Source organism: Nelumbo nucifera, chromosome 1 (assembly GCF_055504915.1).
Source record: "Nelumbo nucifera cultivar China Antique chromosome 1, China Antique-T2T, whole genome shotgun sequence".
Classification (NCBI taxonomy): domain Eukaryota; kingdom Viridiplantae; phylum Streptophyta; class Magnoliopsida; order Proteales; family Nelumbonaceae; genus Nelumbo; species Nelumbo nucifera.
Window position 1 is genome coordinate 87,278,944 of NC_142649.1, and position 14,781 is coordinate 87,293,724.

General features: G+C 37.0%; 1 protein-coding gene across 1 annotated transcript; it reads left to right on the plus strand.

Moving 5' to 3' along the window:
• Window positions 1–2,287: 2,287 nt before the first annotated feature.
• Window positions 2,288–2,782, plus strand: LOC148803522 (uncharacterized). The gene has a single exon (XM_088896552.1). The coding sequence runs from the start codon at window positions 2,288–2,290 to the stop codon at window positions 2,780–2,782; it is 495 nt and encodes a 164-aa protein (XP_088752678.1).
• Window positions 2,783–14,781: the final 11,999 nt, after the last annotated feature.

The window sequence follows — 14,781 nt, forward strand, 5'->3', positions numbered from 1 at the left end:
CATGAGGACCAATAGAATCATGACCCATTCCTTCACCCGCACCATGGCAACTAAAGGCACGACCTCGGAGGGCTTAGGGTAGCAGGACACAACTAATGTGGAGACCGCTACTGTTTCATACAACATTTTTCTCTGTCTTCAAGAAAGGTTGTTAGAATTGTTTGCTTGGGTAGATTTACTCTCAGAAAGAAATTCTACCAATCCTCAAGCTATCGCCCAAACTCAAACCTTTGCCATCCCACGACTATTGGGATCCCTACCCCTTTTGTATTCACCATAGGTACCACATCGCCGACCCCAAGGCCACAACCTACCGTCTTCACCAAGCAACCCACAGCTCCAATAGTCAACCAAGTTGATGACTTTAAAGAAGAAGACCCTCATGTCTCCCAGTCTATTCTCCCAAACAAGCTAGTCTCAGTTAAGAGGGTTCCTATAAAGGAGGAAATGGAGAAAATGAAGGAAGAAATCCAGAAGCTAAAAGGGGTTCATAACCTAGGAACTATGGACTTTAAAGAATTGTGCTTATACCCTGATGCAGTACTCCTAGAGAAGTTTGAATTGCCTAAACTAGAAAAGTATGATGGAAAAGGATGCCTACAAACCCACCTTAAGATCTTCTGTGGAGATATGTTTCAATACGGATCAGATGAGAGGCTCCTTATCCAGGTGTTCCAAAAGAGTTTGACAGGAGATGCACAAACCTGGTTCACCATGTTAGACCTTGTGAAGAAGTCCTGGAAGCAAGTTTCTGAAGCTTTTTTGGATCATTACTCCTTTAACATGGAACTAGTTCCCGATCGAGCCGACTTAGAAGCCTTGTCACAGAAGGAAGGAGAAAATTTTCTTAAGTATGCATACTGGTGGAGGGAAATGGCATCAAAACTGAGGTATCTGATGCCTAAGGAAGAAATGGTAAGGATGTTTGTAAAAACGTTAGGTGAGCCATATTATTCAATGTTGATTGCCCATCCTCTTAAGGATTTTAATGAGGTTGTCAAGAGGCCACCAAGATCGAGGAGGCCGTAACACAAGGAAGAATTAATCCCTTAATTGGGAGAGTTGGCTCGTCCCAAACCTTTGCCAGAAAACCCCCCATCAAGAAGAAGTTAGAAAATGAAGTGCATGCTATTTCGCCATCCCCTCACCAACAAGTTCGGCCTAATTTTGTTGTAGCCACTTATTCTAGCAATCCCCAACCACCATTTTACTTACCTACACCATCAACACTAGCACTTGTCACACCCCAACCATTTCATCCAATGCTAGGTCCATGACCATACCAGCCACCCACTCCCCAGCAACCACCGATGGTAGCTAACCAAAACCCTCGAATCCAGCAAGAGAAGAGGATAAAGTTTACCCCCTACCATACCCTCACTCTCAGTTATTGCCTGCATTGGTAAAAGAAGGGTGCTTGAGTTTGTTGACATGGAAGGCACCGCTAGAACCTAAGCCAAGAGGGTACGATGAGAATACCCACTATGCCTACCACCAAGGCCTAAGGCACGTGACCGATAAGTGTTGGCAACTCAAGTATGCAGTTTAGAGGTTGATTGATGATGGACACATCACCTTTCAAGCAGAGCAACCAAAGCAGCAACCAATGGGGATCACCAGAAATCCCATGCCACCACACAGAGTAGGACCAAGCAATAGCATTCATTGCATTGAAGAAGATAGGCAGTTCATGGACTCCACAGTGTTGATTGTTCCTACAAGGACCCTACCTACAGTATCAGTGCCATGCATTCAACCACCTTTCGACACCATTTGCACTATCAGACCTCCTTTTTGCATCCTAGTCCCTTCTACACAGTCTACCAATAACCCTTTCACCCCTTCCACTGTATCCAATGACAACCTCCTGCAAAAACCCTTTGTCATTCCCTACTTGGAGCTCTATGGAGAAAATTCATCCAAGGTCCCATGGAATTATTACACTGAGCTTGTGGTGGCACAAGTAGATCGAACTAACTCAGAACGTGGAGCCCTATTAAGATGTGGAAGATTCCTGCCCCCAAGGCAAGTGACTGGGGCAGTGGATAAAGGAAAGGCCAAAACAAGGGAGGAGCTAGATGAAGACAACAAAGTCAAGGAGAAAGATGATTTCCTAAAGGCCATCGAAAAGTCTCGATACAACGTAGTGGATCAACTAGCGAAAATACCAGCATAGATTTCAGTACTTGGATTGTTATTGTCTTTAGAACATCACAGGAACCAAGTTATGGAAGTTTTCAAGAGGGCCCTCATCCTCCCAAGTATAGAACCAGAAAGGCTAGTATAGATGGTCGGCATGATTTTGACTCCTCGAATCATAACCTTTTCAGATGATGAGATCCCTATAGATGGTGTTACTCACAATCTTCTATTGTATATCACAATAACTTGCAGAGGAATGAGGGTCCCTACTGTCTTGGTGGATAATGGGTCCGGTTTAAATGTTTGCACTCTTGGAACACTACAAGCACTCAGAATGGGTATACACAATGTAAAGAAGAGACCCATTGTGGTAAGGGCCTTTGACAATTCAGTTAGGCCAAATTTGGGAGATGTAACACTTAATGTGACTATTGGAAATGTTACTTATCAGATTCAGTTCCAAGTTCTAGACATTCAAGCATCTTTTACCCTGTTACTAGGGAGACCTTGGCTTCATTCTACTGGAGTTGTGCCATCTTCCCTCTACCAGAGACTAAAGTTGGTCCATGATAATGAACTCATTACAATCCTTAGGGACAGTCAGATTGCACCAGCTATAGAATCACAGTTCAACACCTAAAGGAAGGTCTAGGTTTCTTCTCTTACCAATTTGAATAAGTGAATGCCATCGAGAAGGTCCAATAGGCAAAGAAAGTTCAAGGAAAGATAGTACCACCCCTCTGAATGATGGCTCATATGAAGTTCGATCCTAGCAAAGGGTTAGGTATCAAGCAACAAGGGAGATTGAACCCTGTTAAGGCTAAGGGATCTCTCCCTCGATTTGGAGTAGGCTATAAACCTGATGAACATAACCTGTTAGGCCCATGAGGCGGGAAGAAGAAAGGTGTACATCTTTCAACACCCCTCCATTTTTTCACGTCCAGTAACCCAGAAACCATGCCTAAGCCAGCACCAACCCCTCAAATCAGCCCTAAAACCTCCCTTGACATCTTAGACATTTCACTACTTTTCTTGGAGACCAAGAAGATTGGAAGGACAACGACTCATCATCAAAGGCATGGGAGGAAAAGGATACTGAGGTGATCTACATGCCTTGTTGTCCCATCGATTGGGGCAAGGTGGAAATCCCTATCGGACCAGAGGTAATTGACAAGTTCGAGGATCGTGCCATTTGGAAATCCTTAGATGGGGATGTATGTACGATAGGAGGCGAATTCATGGAAGACCCTGCCTAGTCAATTGTCCCTTTGCAAGAGCCTGTTCGTAACTGGATGTCTTCTCCACCTACCTTGGACCCAAAGGCCCTTTCTCTTGAGGTTTGTTAAGCTGTAATTCTCAGACCAAGGGGTCAATGCTTTCTACCCTGTGTCTCAATCCCGAAAGTAGTTTTTATACTCCATTGATCCAAATGAAATGAAAATCCTTTTGTTGAACTACGAATGGCCTAATCCCCCTCAAAAGGGTACGTAGGCAGCCTTGGTTCACAGCTTGGGCCCGGCCTTCTTTTTTTGAAAAATCTCCTTTTGGTCCAACTCCAATTCCCATGTTTATGCCTCATTTTCATCTTACAGGAACCCGAACCCATCTCACTAGCCTATGACTTCAACCTTGAGTTAGACTACGCTCTCATTGGAATAGAGGAGGAACCTCCTGAGGAGGAGATCCCTCAAAGTATCCTAGATCAAATTGAATGGAAAGAGGAAAGAAGAACAGAAACTGACTCAGAGGAAGTTAATCTTAGAACTGATGATGACCCAAAATTGGTAAAAATTGGGAGCCATTTAATCCCAAAGTAGAAACTTGACATAATAGATTTGTTGAAAGAATTTAGGGATGTGTTTACATGGTCCTACAATGACATGCCAGGATTGGACACCGACTTGGTGGTACATAAGATTCCCATATATCATAATGCAAAGCCAATAAAGCAAAAGATCATGAAGCTCCATCCCAAGTGGTCTCTAAAGATTCAAGAAGAGGTTAAGAATCAGTTCGATGTAGGATTTCTAGAAGTGGCAACTTAGCTTGAATGGTTAGCCAACCTTGTGCCAGTTCCTAAAAAGGATGGAAAGGTTAGGATGTGTGTCGATTTCTAGGATTTAAATATCACTAGTCCCAAGGATGATTTCCCATTGCCAAACATTGACATTCTTGTTGATGACACGGTAGGACATGAAATGTTCTCTTTCATGGATGGATTTTTAGGGTATAACCATATCAAAATGGCAGAAGAAGGCAAAGAAAAGATGATTTTCATAATACCATGGGGAACCTTTTGCTACACGGTCATGTTGTTTGGGCTTAAGAATGCTGGGGCAACTTATCAGAGAGCAATGACAGCACTCTTTCATGACATGATTCATAGAGAATTGTAAGTATACATGGATGACATAATTGCCAAGACCAAGAAGGCAGAGAATCATTTAAAGGACCTTCTGAATCTCTTTGAAAGACTCAAGAAATTTTGCCTTAGGTTAAACCCCCAGAAATGCATATTTGGGGCATCCTCAAGAAATCTATTGGGCTTTATCGTTAGTAAAAAAGGGATTGAGATTGACCCTACTAAGATTAATGCCATTGTTGATATGTCTCCTCCCCAAACAGAAAAGGAGGTTAGAAGTTTTTTGGGAAGATTGCAATATATCCATAGATTCATAGTGCAACTTACACCAATATGCGAGCCGATTTTCAGGTTGCTAAGGAAGAATACCCCAGTAAAATGGAATGAAGATTGTCAAGAAGCATTTGACAAAATTAAGGAGTATTTGACCAACCCACCAATATTAGCTCCCTCTAGGCCTGGGAAACCCTTACTTATGTATTTGTCAGTACAAGAAGATTCTGTTGAATGCATACTGGGGCAACATGATGAGACATGTAAAAATGATAGAGCCATTTACTACCTAAGTCAGAAATTCTGTGACTATGAGATAAGGTACATTATGCTAGAAAAAACATGTCTAGCTCTCATTTGGGCTTGTCAGAAGCTACACCATTACCCATTAGCTCATTCGGTGTTGCTTATTTCTAGAATGAACCCCATTAAGTATTTGTTCGAGAGACTAGTAGTTACTAGTTGAGTCTCCCGTTGGATCATGCTCATTTTTGAATATGACATCAAGTGTGTGACACAAAAGGCAATCAAAGGACAGGCCATTGCAGACCATTTAGCTGATAACCCCACCTCGGAGTATGAGGCAATCCCAACAAGTTTCCCAGATGAAACCATTTTGGAAATACAAGTGGGGAATAGGTGGAAGGCATACTTTGATGGAGCGTCAAACCAAAGTGGACGGGGAGTAGGAATGATCCTTGTGGACCCCCAAGGCACTCAGTTTCCTTTATATATATGTCTAGACTTTCCCAACACCAATAATACATGTGAATGAGAAGCATGCCTAAGAGCAGTCAGAATGGCACTAGATTGGGGCATCGATGAAATGGAAATTTATGGGGACTCTTTCTTGGTCATTAGTCAAGCCAAGGGTGATTGGGAAGTATGGGATGAACGACTAGCATTGCATCAATTGTCTTAAGGAGTTGATCAAAAAGTTTAAGTGCATTTCCTTCAATTACCTACCTAGAGAAGACAATCGCTTTGCGGATACTTTGGCATCCCTGGGATCAGCCATGCGTTTACCCCCCAACATGGTAGTAGAACCAATTGATTTAAGTTGGGATAGTGAGCTTGCTTATGTGAGTACCATAATAGAAATCACAATAGAAGACAAGGAATTAGATGGTAAACCGTGGTTCAATGACATCAAAAATTTCTTAGAGCACCAAGCATTTATAGAATGGGCAGATCCCAAGATGAGAAAAACTATAGCCAGGCTAACAGGGCATTTCATCTTAACAAGAGGGGTCTTATATCGAGAGTCCCTAGGATTGCCTTGATTGAGATGTTTAGATGAAGAAGAAGTGCAAAGAAAGATGGAAGAGGTACATGGTGGCATATGTGGCCCTCACATGAATGGGCATATGTTGGCCAAAATGCTGCTCTGAATGGGATTTTATTGGATGACAATGGATGAGGATTGTTGTCAACATGTGTAGAGATGTCATGCTTGCCAAGTCTTTGATCGAAAGATAAATGCACCTCCCTCAGAGCTATATTACTTCACTACACCTTGGCTTTTCTCAGTATGGGGAATTGACATGGTTGGTCTGCTGCAACCTACAACGAATGGGCATAACATCTTTGTTGCCATTGATTATTTCACAAAGTGGGTAGAAGCAATGTCCATAGCCCACCCAACAATGACCAAGACAATTCAATTCATCAAGGGAAACATCATTGTCAGATACGGAGCACCTTGCGAGATCATCTTAGATAATGGAAAGAATTTCATTGGCAAGGAAGTCACTGCCCATTGTGATCATTTCAAGATTAAGCGGTTTCGTTTATCCCCTTATCGACCTCAAGTGAATGGAGCAGTAGAGGCTACAAACAAGAATATTAAAAAAAAATTGAAGAAGATGTTTCTTACCTACAAGTCTTAGTAGGACATCTTACCATATGATCTCTTGTCTTATTACATGTCAATTAGGACATCAACTGGGGCAACACCATATTCTTTAGTGTATGACATGGAGGCAATCCTACTAGTAGAAGTGTTAGTGCCATCTTTGCGTGTGATACTAGAGTCAGAGATCCTAGAGACAAATTGGGTCAAAGCACGTTATAAGCAATTGACATTCTTAGATGAAACACGGCTGAGAGCTAATGGCCCATAGTTAAGCCTATCAAAGGCGAATAACACATGCATTCAACAAGAGGTTACGACCTTGAGATGTGCAGCCGGGTGAATTAGTGCTTAGAAGAACCATTCTGAATCAGTCGGAGACAAGGGGCAGGTTCACTCCTACCTATGAAGGCCCTTACATTGTTAAAAAGAGGTTATCTGGAGGAGCACTAATACTCAGCAGAATGGATGATGAAGACCTCCCAGAGCCAGTAAACTTATATCAAGTAAAAAAGTACTATGCTTAAATTGTAATTCATTCTATGTATCAATTTTTATCAATGAATTGAAGGGAGGCCATCTTTGGCCATTTTTTGTTTATTACCTTTCCTTTTGACTAGCACAATTGTAATAATTCACTAGTTAGATAGTTGAGCTTTGTGACCTTTTCCTTAAACGTCCCAATATGCAGATACTAGGACTCCTTGAAAATAACGCAAAATAAGTGAAAAGGGAAGGAGGAAGTAAAGGCAGAAAAAAAAGGAAGAAGAAAAGAAAAGATGTTGAAGGAAAAAGAAAGAAAAAACAAAGAGAAGGAAGAAAAGGGAAAAATCAAGAAGGTTTTAAGAATTTTAGTTTCCTGATAACCCATGAGCCAAGTTGTGTTAGTGCTTTACATACCCTTTAGCCTTAGCCATATTTCATCCTAGTACTAAGACTTCCCTAATCAAAGATAAAAATAGGAACATGGAATCAGATGACAAAGAAAGCAAATCCCCATTCCCCTGTGGCAATGATGGGAGGAGTGAGTGGAGAGAAATAACAAGTAGTTGCGCGGCTTGAAAGGGCAGAGTGAAAACTCGAAAGGGTGCTCTGAGTAAAAGTATCAAGTTGTGGCAAGACCCAATTTCATCGGCCCGGATGAAAACCAGTAATGGCTCTGGTGCACAACAATTAGGCGACACCCAAGCTCAGTAAAAACCTAGATCAGGGCACTGAGGGCAAAAAAGGGTAAAAAGAAGAAGAAAAAAGAGAAAGAGAGGAGTCCAACTTATCAGTAGGTCGGGGAATCCTATCGCTAGTAGGTCCTCTCTTCTATTCGTATGAGTGCAAAGTCTTCTCCTTCTTTAGTTCTCTAAGCACCTTACTTTAGTGTTTGATACACCTCCTAATTCCGAGAATTACAACGGGACTAAAGTTAGACCAAGATTATGTAAGGGCTTACGATTGGACAGAGTTAACCATGACCTTGCCCCCCCCCCCCGAAAAAAAGAAAAAGAAAAAGAAGAGAGCAATGATAATAAAATCCAAAAAAAAAAAAAATCAAATACCATGATCAAAGATAAAAAAGATCAAATTCATTAAAAGTTATCAAATTCCTCAAATATCAAAATCAATTCATCAAATATCAAAGTCATCAAATTCATCAAAATCAAATTATCAAATTCTTCAAATCATCAAATCATCAAATTATCAAAGTATCAAATTCATCAAATATCAAAGTCATCAAAATCAAATTATCAAATTCATCAAATGTCAAAATCATCAAATTCATCAAAATCAAATTACCAAATTCATCAAATATCAAAATCAATTTATCAAATTCATCAAAATCAATTTATCAAATATCAAATATCAACATCAAATTATCAAATTCATCAAATATCAAAATCAATTTCTCAAATATCAAAGTCATCAAAATCAAATTATCAAATTCATCAAATCATCGAATTCATCAAATATCAAAATCAATTCATCAAATATCAAAGTCATCAAATTCATCAAAATCAAGTTATCAAATTCATCAAATATCAAAATTATTAAACCATCAAATAATCAAATAATCAAATTGATCAAATATCAAATATCAAAATCGAATTATCAAATTCATCAAATCCAAATCAAATGTCAAATATCAAATATCAAAATCAAATCATCAAATTCATCAAATAAAAAAAATATCAAATCATCAAAATCAAATTCATCAAATATCAGAATGATGAAAAATCAAAATTATCAAATATCAAATATCATAATCAATTTCATCGAATCATCAAATAATCAAATATCAAATTCATCAAACATTAAATCAAAATCAAATTGTCAAATTCATCAAATATCAAATTTATCAAATCATCAAATATCAAGTATCAAATATCAAATATCAAATCATCAAATATCAAATGTCAAATTCATAAAATACCAAATCAAAATCAAATAATCAAATCCTTAAATATCAAATATCAAACATCAAATATCGAATGTCAAATATCAAAGTCAAATCATCAAATTCATAAAATATCAAATCATCGAATAATCAGATATCAAATTCATCAAATATTAAATCAAAATCAAATCATCAATTATCAAAATTATCAAATCATCAAATAATCAAATATCAAATTCATCAAATATCAAATCAAAATCGAATCTTCAAATATCAAAATTATCAAATCGTAAGGTCGTCAAATATCAAATATCAAATCAAAAATCAAATCATCAAATTAACAAATCAAATCATCAAATATCAAAGCCATCAAACATCAAATATCAAATTATCAAATTCATCAAATATCAAATGATCAAATATCTAGTAACAAATTCAACAAACATCGAATCAAAATCATATATCAAATTCATCAAAATTATAAAATATCAAATCATCAAATATTAAAGTCATCAAATCATTAAATATCAAATATTAAACATCAAAATCAAAAAATATCAAAACTATCCAGTTCATTAAATTATCAAACACCGAAATACCAAATACCAAAAATCAAAATCAAATAATCAAACATATAATAAATTCATCAAATACCTAAGCTATTAAGATTGAAATTATCAAATTAAATTCATTAAATAACAAACCTCAAAATTATCAAATTAAAATGATCAATAGAAATCATCAAATATAAAAAAAAAATCAAGAATAAGACACATCAAATACAAAAATCCATTAGATGATAAATTTCAAAACCAAGTTTCCCAAAGTCACAAATATTCAAATCGTCAAATTCAAATCTAGTTAACAAGGATAAAAATTATCAATGGCTTCTTCTAGGATGACACCACTCTAATGTTTGTTTAATGGTTACATTTACCCGCTAAGGCCTGGGATGGTACTATGCTTTCGAGGCAAGGGTATTATATCAACTTCGACCTTGATCAAAATTCCAGCAGCAAAATCTGCCCCCCTAACCTCTTGTTCATCACAAAAACCTCTAGGTGCTTCTTTTTTCTTTGTTGTTCAACAGCCTGTTACTTTCAACCAAGAGGGGCAGCTATTAGCACCCAATTTTTGCTTGCTCCCTTCTTTAACCCATCTCCTACATTCCGGATGCCTGATCGGACCACACCAATCACTTTAAAACATGCCTAAACCCTAAGAAACCAATTTTAGCCCAAATGCCCATAAATCCACCGTTAAATCTACGTAATTCACTTTTGATGGTCTTGATTATGCCACATCACCATACCTGATCTCCGATCAAAATCCATCACGTGAAACAAAATCCTCAAACAACCAATCATGCAAAATTTCAACCCCAAATTCTTGGATTTAGCCAATCTTCCATCAAAAATCCTATTTTGACGCACATAACATTACGATGCTCCTTGAACCTCAAACTCATGATCTGTACACACCTAACACGATCAAACCCTTCCAACAGCCTCATGATCTCAATCCATACCTACCCACCAAATTTTATCCCAAAGTTTTCTCGTTTGACCTAACATCAAGTCTGGATTCTGTTTTGGCGAATCTTATTGATCAAAAGATCACCTATCACAAACCTCCATTGTCTAAGCTTATTCTGACCAATCAAACCCCACCACCGTGTTCATTGACCCAAAGAATCCCAGCACGTCAAATTTCACGACTAAACACCTCCATTTGACCATTGAAAAAGTAATATTTCATTTCGGACCCTCTCGTTGATTAAAAAACCATAAACTAAGACCATGATCTGAACTAAATCAGTCAATCCACATCTCTGACTGTCACTTCCATCAGATTTGGGATTTTAAAAATGCCTACCCACTAAATTTCATTCCAAAATTCTCCCATTTGACACTTCATCAAACAAAGATCCTATTTTAGTAAATATTATTGATCCGACCACAGATCTCAATCTTCCTAACATCATTTGTCCAATCAAACCTCACCACTATGTTCAAAGACCCAAAAAATCCCAACACACCAAATTTCATTACCAGATTCATCCATTTGACCATTAAACTAGAGAGATATCGTTTTGATGCACCCGATTGAACTGCCACATCAGTTGTCCAACCTAGGATCTTAAGTGGGTGGGGACTGACGTCAGATCCTTACTTTATCCCATTAAAACACCTGGACCAATGATTTTGAGGCTAATAAACTTAAAAAACCTAAAATACCAAATAGGCCCCTATTTAAAATCAAGAAAAGACAAAATAACATTTAAAAGTTATTCAAATTTACATTTTTTGCCACTATCAGCCCCAAATACGGGACGACAACGTCTAGCACGCCCCAATCCCTCATTGGACGTATGAAACCCGTGAGAAACCACCCAAAATCGAGAAGACTTGTTGCATAAAGAATGAAGGGTCAACTACAAGCCCCTTTCTCTTAAAATCCTTGCCCATTTTGATGAAAAAACTCTACTGAGCTACAAGCACTGTACCTGGATGAGTTTCAGACCCATCTCCCTTCATTTTCACTATAAATAGAGGCTCAGCTCGAGCTTGAAGGAGAGAAAGCTTTCCAACTTCTATAACACACCCAACTTGCTTAAAATCCTAGAATCCTTGTAGCTAAGATCAAGCTTCATCCTCTGTTTTCCAGTCTCATCACCAGAAACACCTAGCCTATCTCCTGCCTTGTTCAAGTTTCATTTGAAGTTCTTTCGGTTGTGAAAAAGCTTGTTTCAAATTCGTACACGAGAGGTAAGCCTCTCATTCCACTGTCTCTTTGCTTTTAGTTTAGTTTTAGGTTGCTTAAAGCTCTGAAATCTTGTGAAATTTGCATTCCCAACTTCCTCCGAATTGAGAAAAAGAGGTAGAGAGGCGAGGGTCTTAGGGAAACTAGTACCTAAGACTCGATAACATCACATCAAATCAATTCTGGGCGAAGTTGAGAATATTTTTGCCAGATTTTAAGAGCTTTGAACAATCTCGTTAGTGCGTGTTTTTGCTGGAATTTGAGCCTAAATTACTCCTATAATGAGTTGCTATAGCAGCATGGAGAGAGGGGTGTCTAACATCTTCCCTATCTCAATCCTTTGAACCCAGAGTCTTTCGGTTCAGTGCCTTTCCTTGGCTGAGAACGAAGTCACTATCAAGGCCAGTAAACCATTTTTCAAACCCGAAAATGAGGGCTCATTTCCTCTAAGAAAATGAGTGGCGACTCCAACTCCTTTTGAACCGGCTATGAGCTTTTCGGAGCTCACATTATTATATAGATAATTTATGCCTTTTGCGATGTTTTTCCAACATAAGGATGAAATTTTATATGAATCTTGGCAAGTCTAATTGTAAGTCAAAACATACATACTACATAATGCTATCAGCATTTCCATAGTAAATTTAGGTATATTTTTAGATTTCAAATTTCTTTCTAGTGGTTATGCTAAATGTTTAACCTAAATTTTGTGAACACTAGTTAGGAAACAAAGGATTCTTGAACACTAATGGTAATAGTACTAATTAATGATGTTATATAATGATACTATAATTAGACAAATAACAAAACATTGAAGAATTACACTTACCAACATGGTCTTATTGTTTATCTTAGGTTGTTGGTTGGTATTCGTGATCCAAATTTGTGTCAAAATACCATTGAAGTGTATCCATAATATTACCTTATAATAAAAAACAAAATATTAAAGACTTTAAAAAAGCAAAAAATCCATTGGTGAAAATAATACAACATACACATGTTTTTTGTCATACATGCTTATTTTGGTCTTAATCCCTTCATCAACCTCAAATTTACTGCCTATGATATAGAATATGAAATTATGATACACCTCAAATTTTTTGAAAATTGTAGAAATATAATCTCTATAGCTTGTTTAAGAATCAACACTTGTATTCTCAAATGGGGTTTTCTTTGGATCATCTTGAAATCTATCTCCAATTCTTTTTGGTGTTTATCTTTCACAATTCTTTCAAAATGGTCCAAGAATCGAGGTATATTCAACGATGACTTCAAATAGCCCCTTAACAAATTATTTATGCTTTCACTCCTTTAAGTGGTTTTCATGTTAGTAGAAAAGTGATTCCTCCCATAAACCAATGCTCACTTCTCTTATTTCAAACAACCATTTTAATCATGTTTGTCCTTTTAGTTCATAATGACAAAGCATTTCTTCTTGTACTGTAAGAAATTCATCATATATCAATTTGCTAAAATCTTTATCAAATGTCTTGAAAACACAAAAAAGATGAGACAGGTGTTTAATTGCATTCTGATAAATCTTCCAAATACAAAGACAATATTAACATCTGAAAAGACATTATGTGGCATTTGTCATTGTTGACATTGATTTGTTTAGATCGCTATTGGCTTTTTCCCACCCATTACATTCGATAATGCTTTAAAAACCCACCTAAATGATTCAACAGTCTCATCATACATTAATGCATCCCCAAATATTATTGTTTTTCTATGGTGATTAGTAGCAATAAACGGTGCAAATAGTCATTGATCTCGATTGGTTGTGAAGGTGGTTTCAAAGTATATTACATCTCTAAAAAATTAATACTCTTGCATCAGCCCAAAAGACATTTATAACTTGATCTTCAAAATTAAGTTTTATGGAGTGGAAGGATGACTTCTCCATTTGCAACTTCTCAAAAAATTTTAAAATAACTCTTGCAGCTCACATTTCCATATTTTTTGGCTCTTTATATGTAAATAATTGCATTAATCAACATGAGTGAATCCCGGATTCTTATCCCCTCCAACTTGATTGGCCATATATTCTATGGGATGGATTTTGATGTTATCCCTGACTTGTCTACAAGATTAACTTAAGAATTTTGGGTCGTCGCCATTCTCTTATGTGACCTTAACATGTATGTATTGCTTGAGTTACAACCTCATGATTGTATTTCTTTTCAAATTAAATAATGCAATATTGACAATTTTCTTTCAAAGTAATAACCATGCGTGTTTGACATCCAGTTTTTGTATTGTTATGATGATAATTCACAATATCCCATGGTCTGTCTTCACAAAAACCTTGGGAAAAATAGCATAATGTGTTATATTTTATTACCCCACTTTTGTTTTATGTTCCTTATTCTTTTAAGTAATAAACCCCAATCTTCTAACATATTCATTGTAAAAAAACATGCATCATCCAATTTTTCAAACACCATTCCCAACTCTGGTTCTTCTATTGTGCTCTCTATCTCATCATCAATTCCATCATCAAATACTAATTTGCATGCAATATGGCAATCAATATTTGCAAGATTTAATTTCATCTTCACTATGGAGCCTACTACAACCTTCATCTTAAGTATCCATTTAAAATTTTTTGCTATAATAATAACCCTCCTGTTGCAATTCACTTCATATTATTATAAGCATACAATAACAAAAGCAAATCTGGGACAAGCATTTAATGCATCATAAAAATTATGGAAATAATGTGAAAGAAGTTGTGACTCAATAAGAAGTGACTCAACATTATGGGTGATTTAAGAACAATAGTGTGAAATTCTATAAAACCTAAAAGATCAAGGAATTTCATTTCAGTACAAAGGGCAATGCTAAAAAGGTTATAGCATCAATGAGAAATGATATTAGGATAATTTGGATCAATTAAGAAAGCCACCCTTCATTCATTCATATGTATGTTGATAAAGAAGAACAAAAATATTGATAGTTAACAAGTAGTTCTATGTTAAAATGTTTTAGGTGCCTTCAATT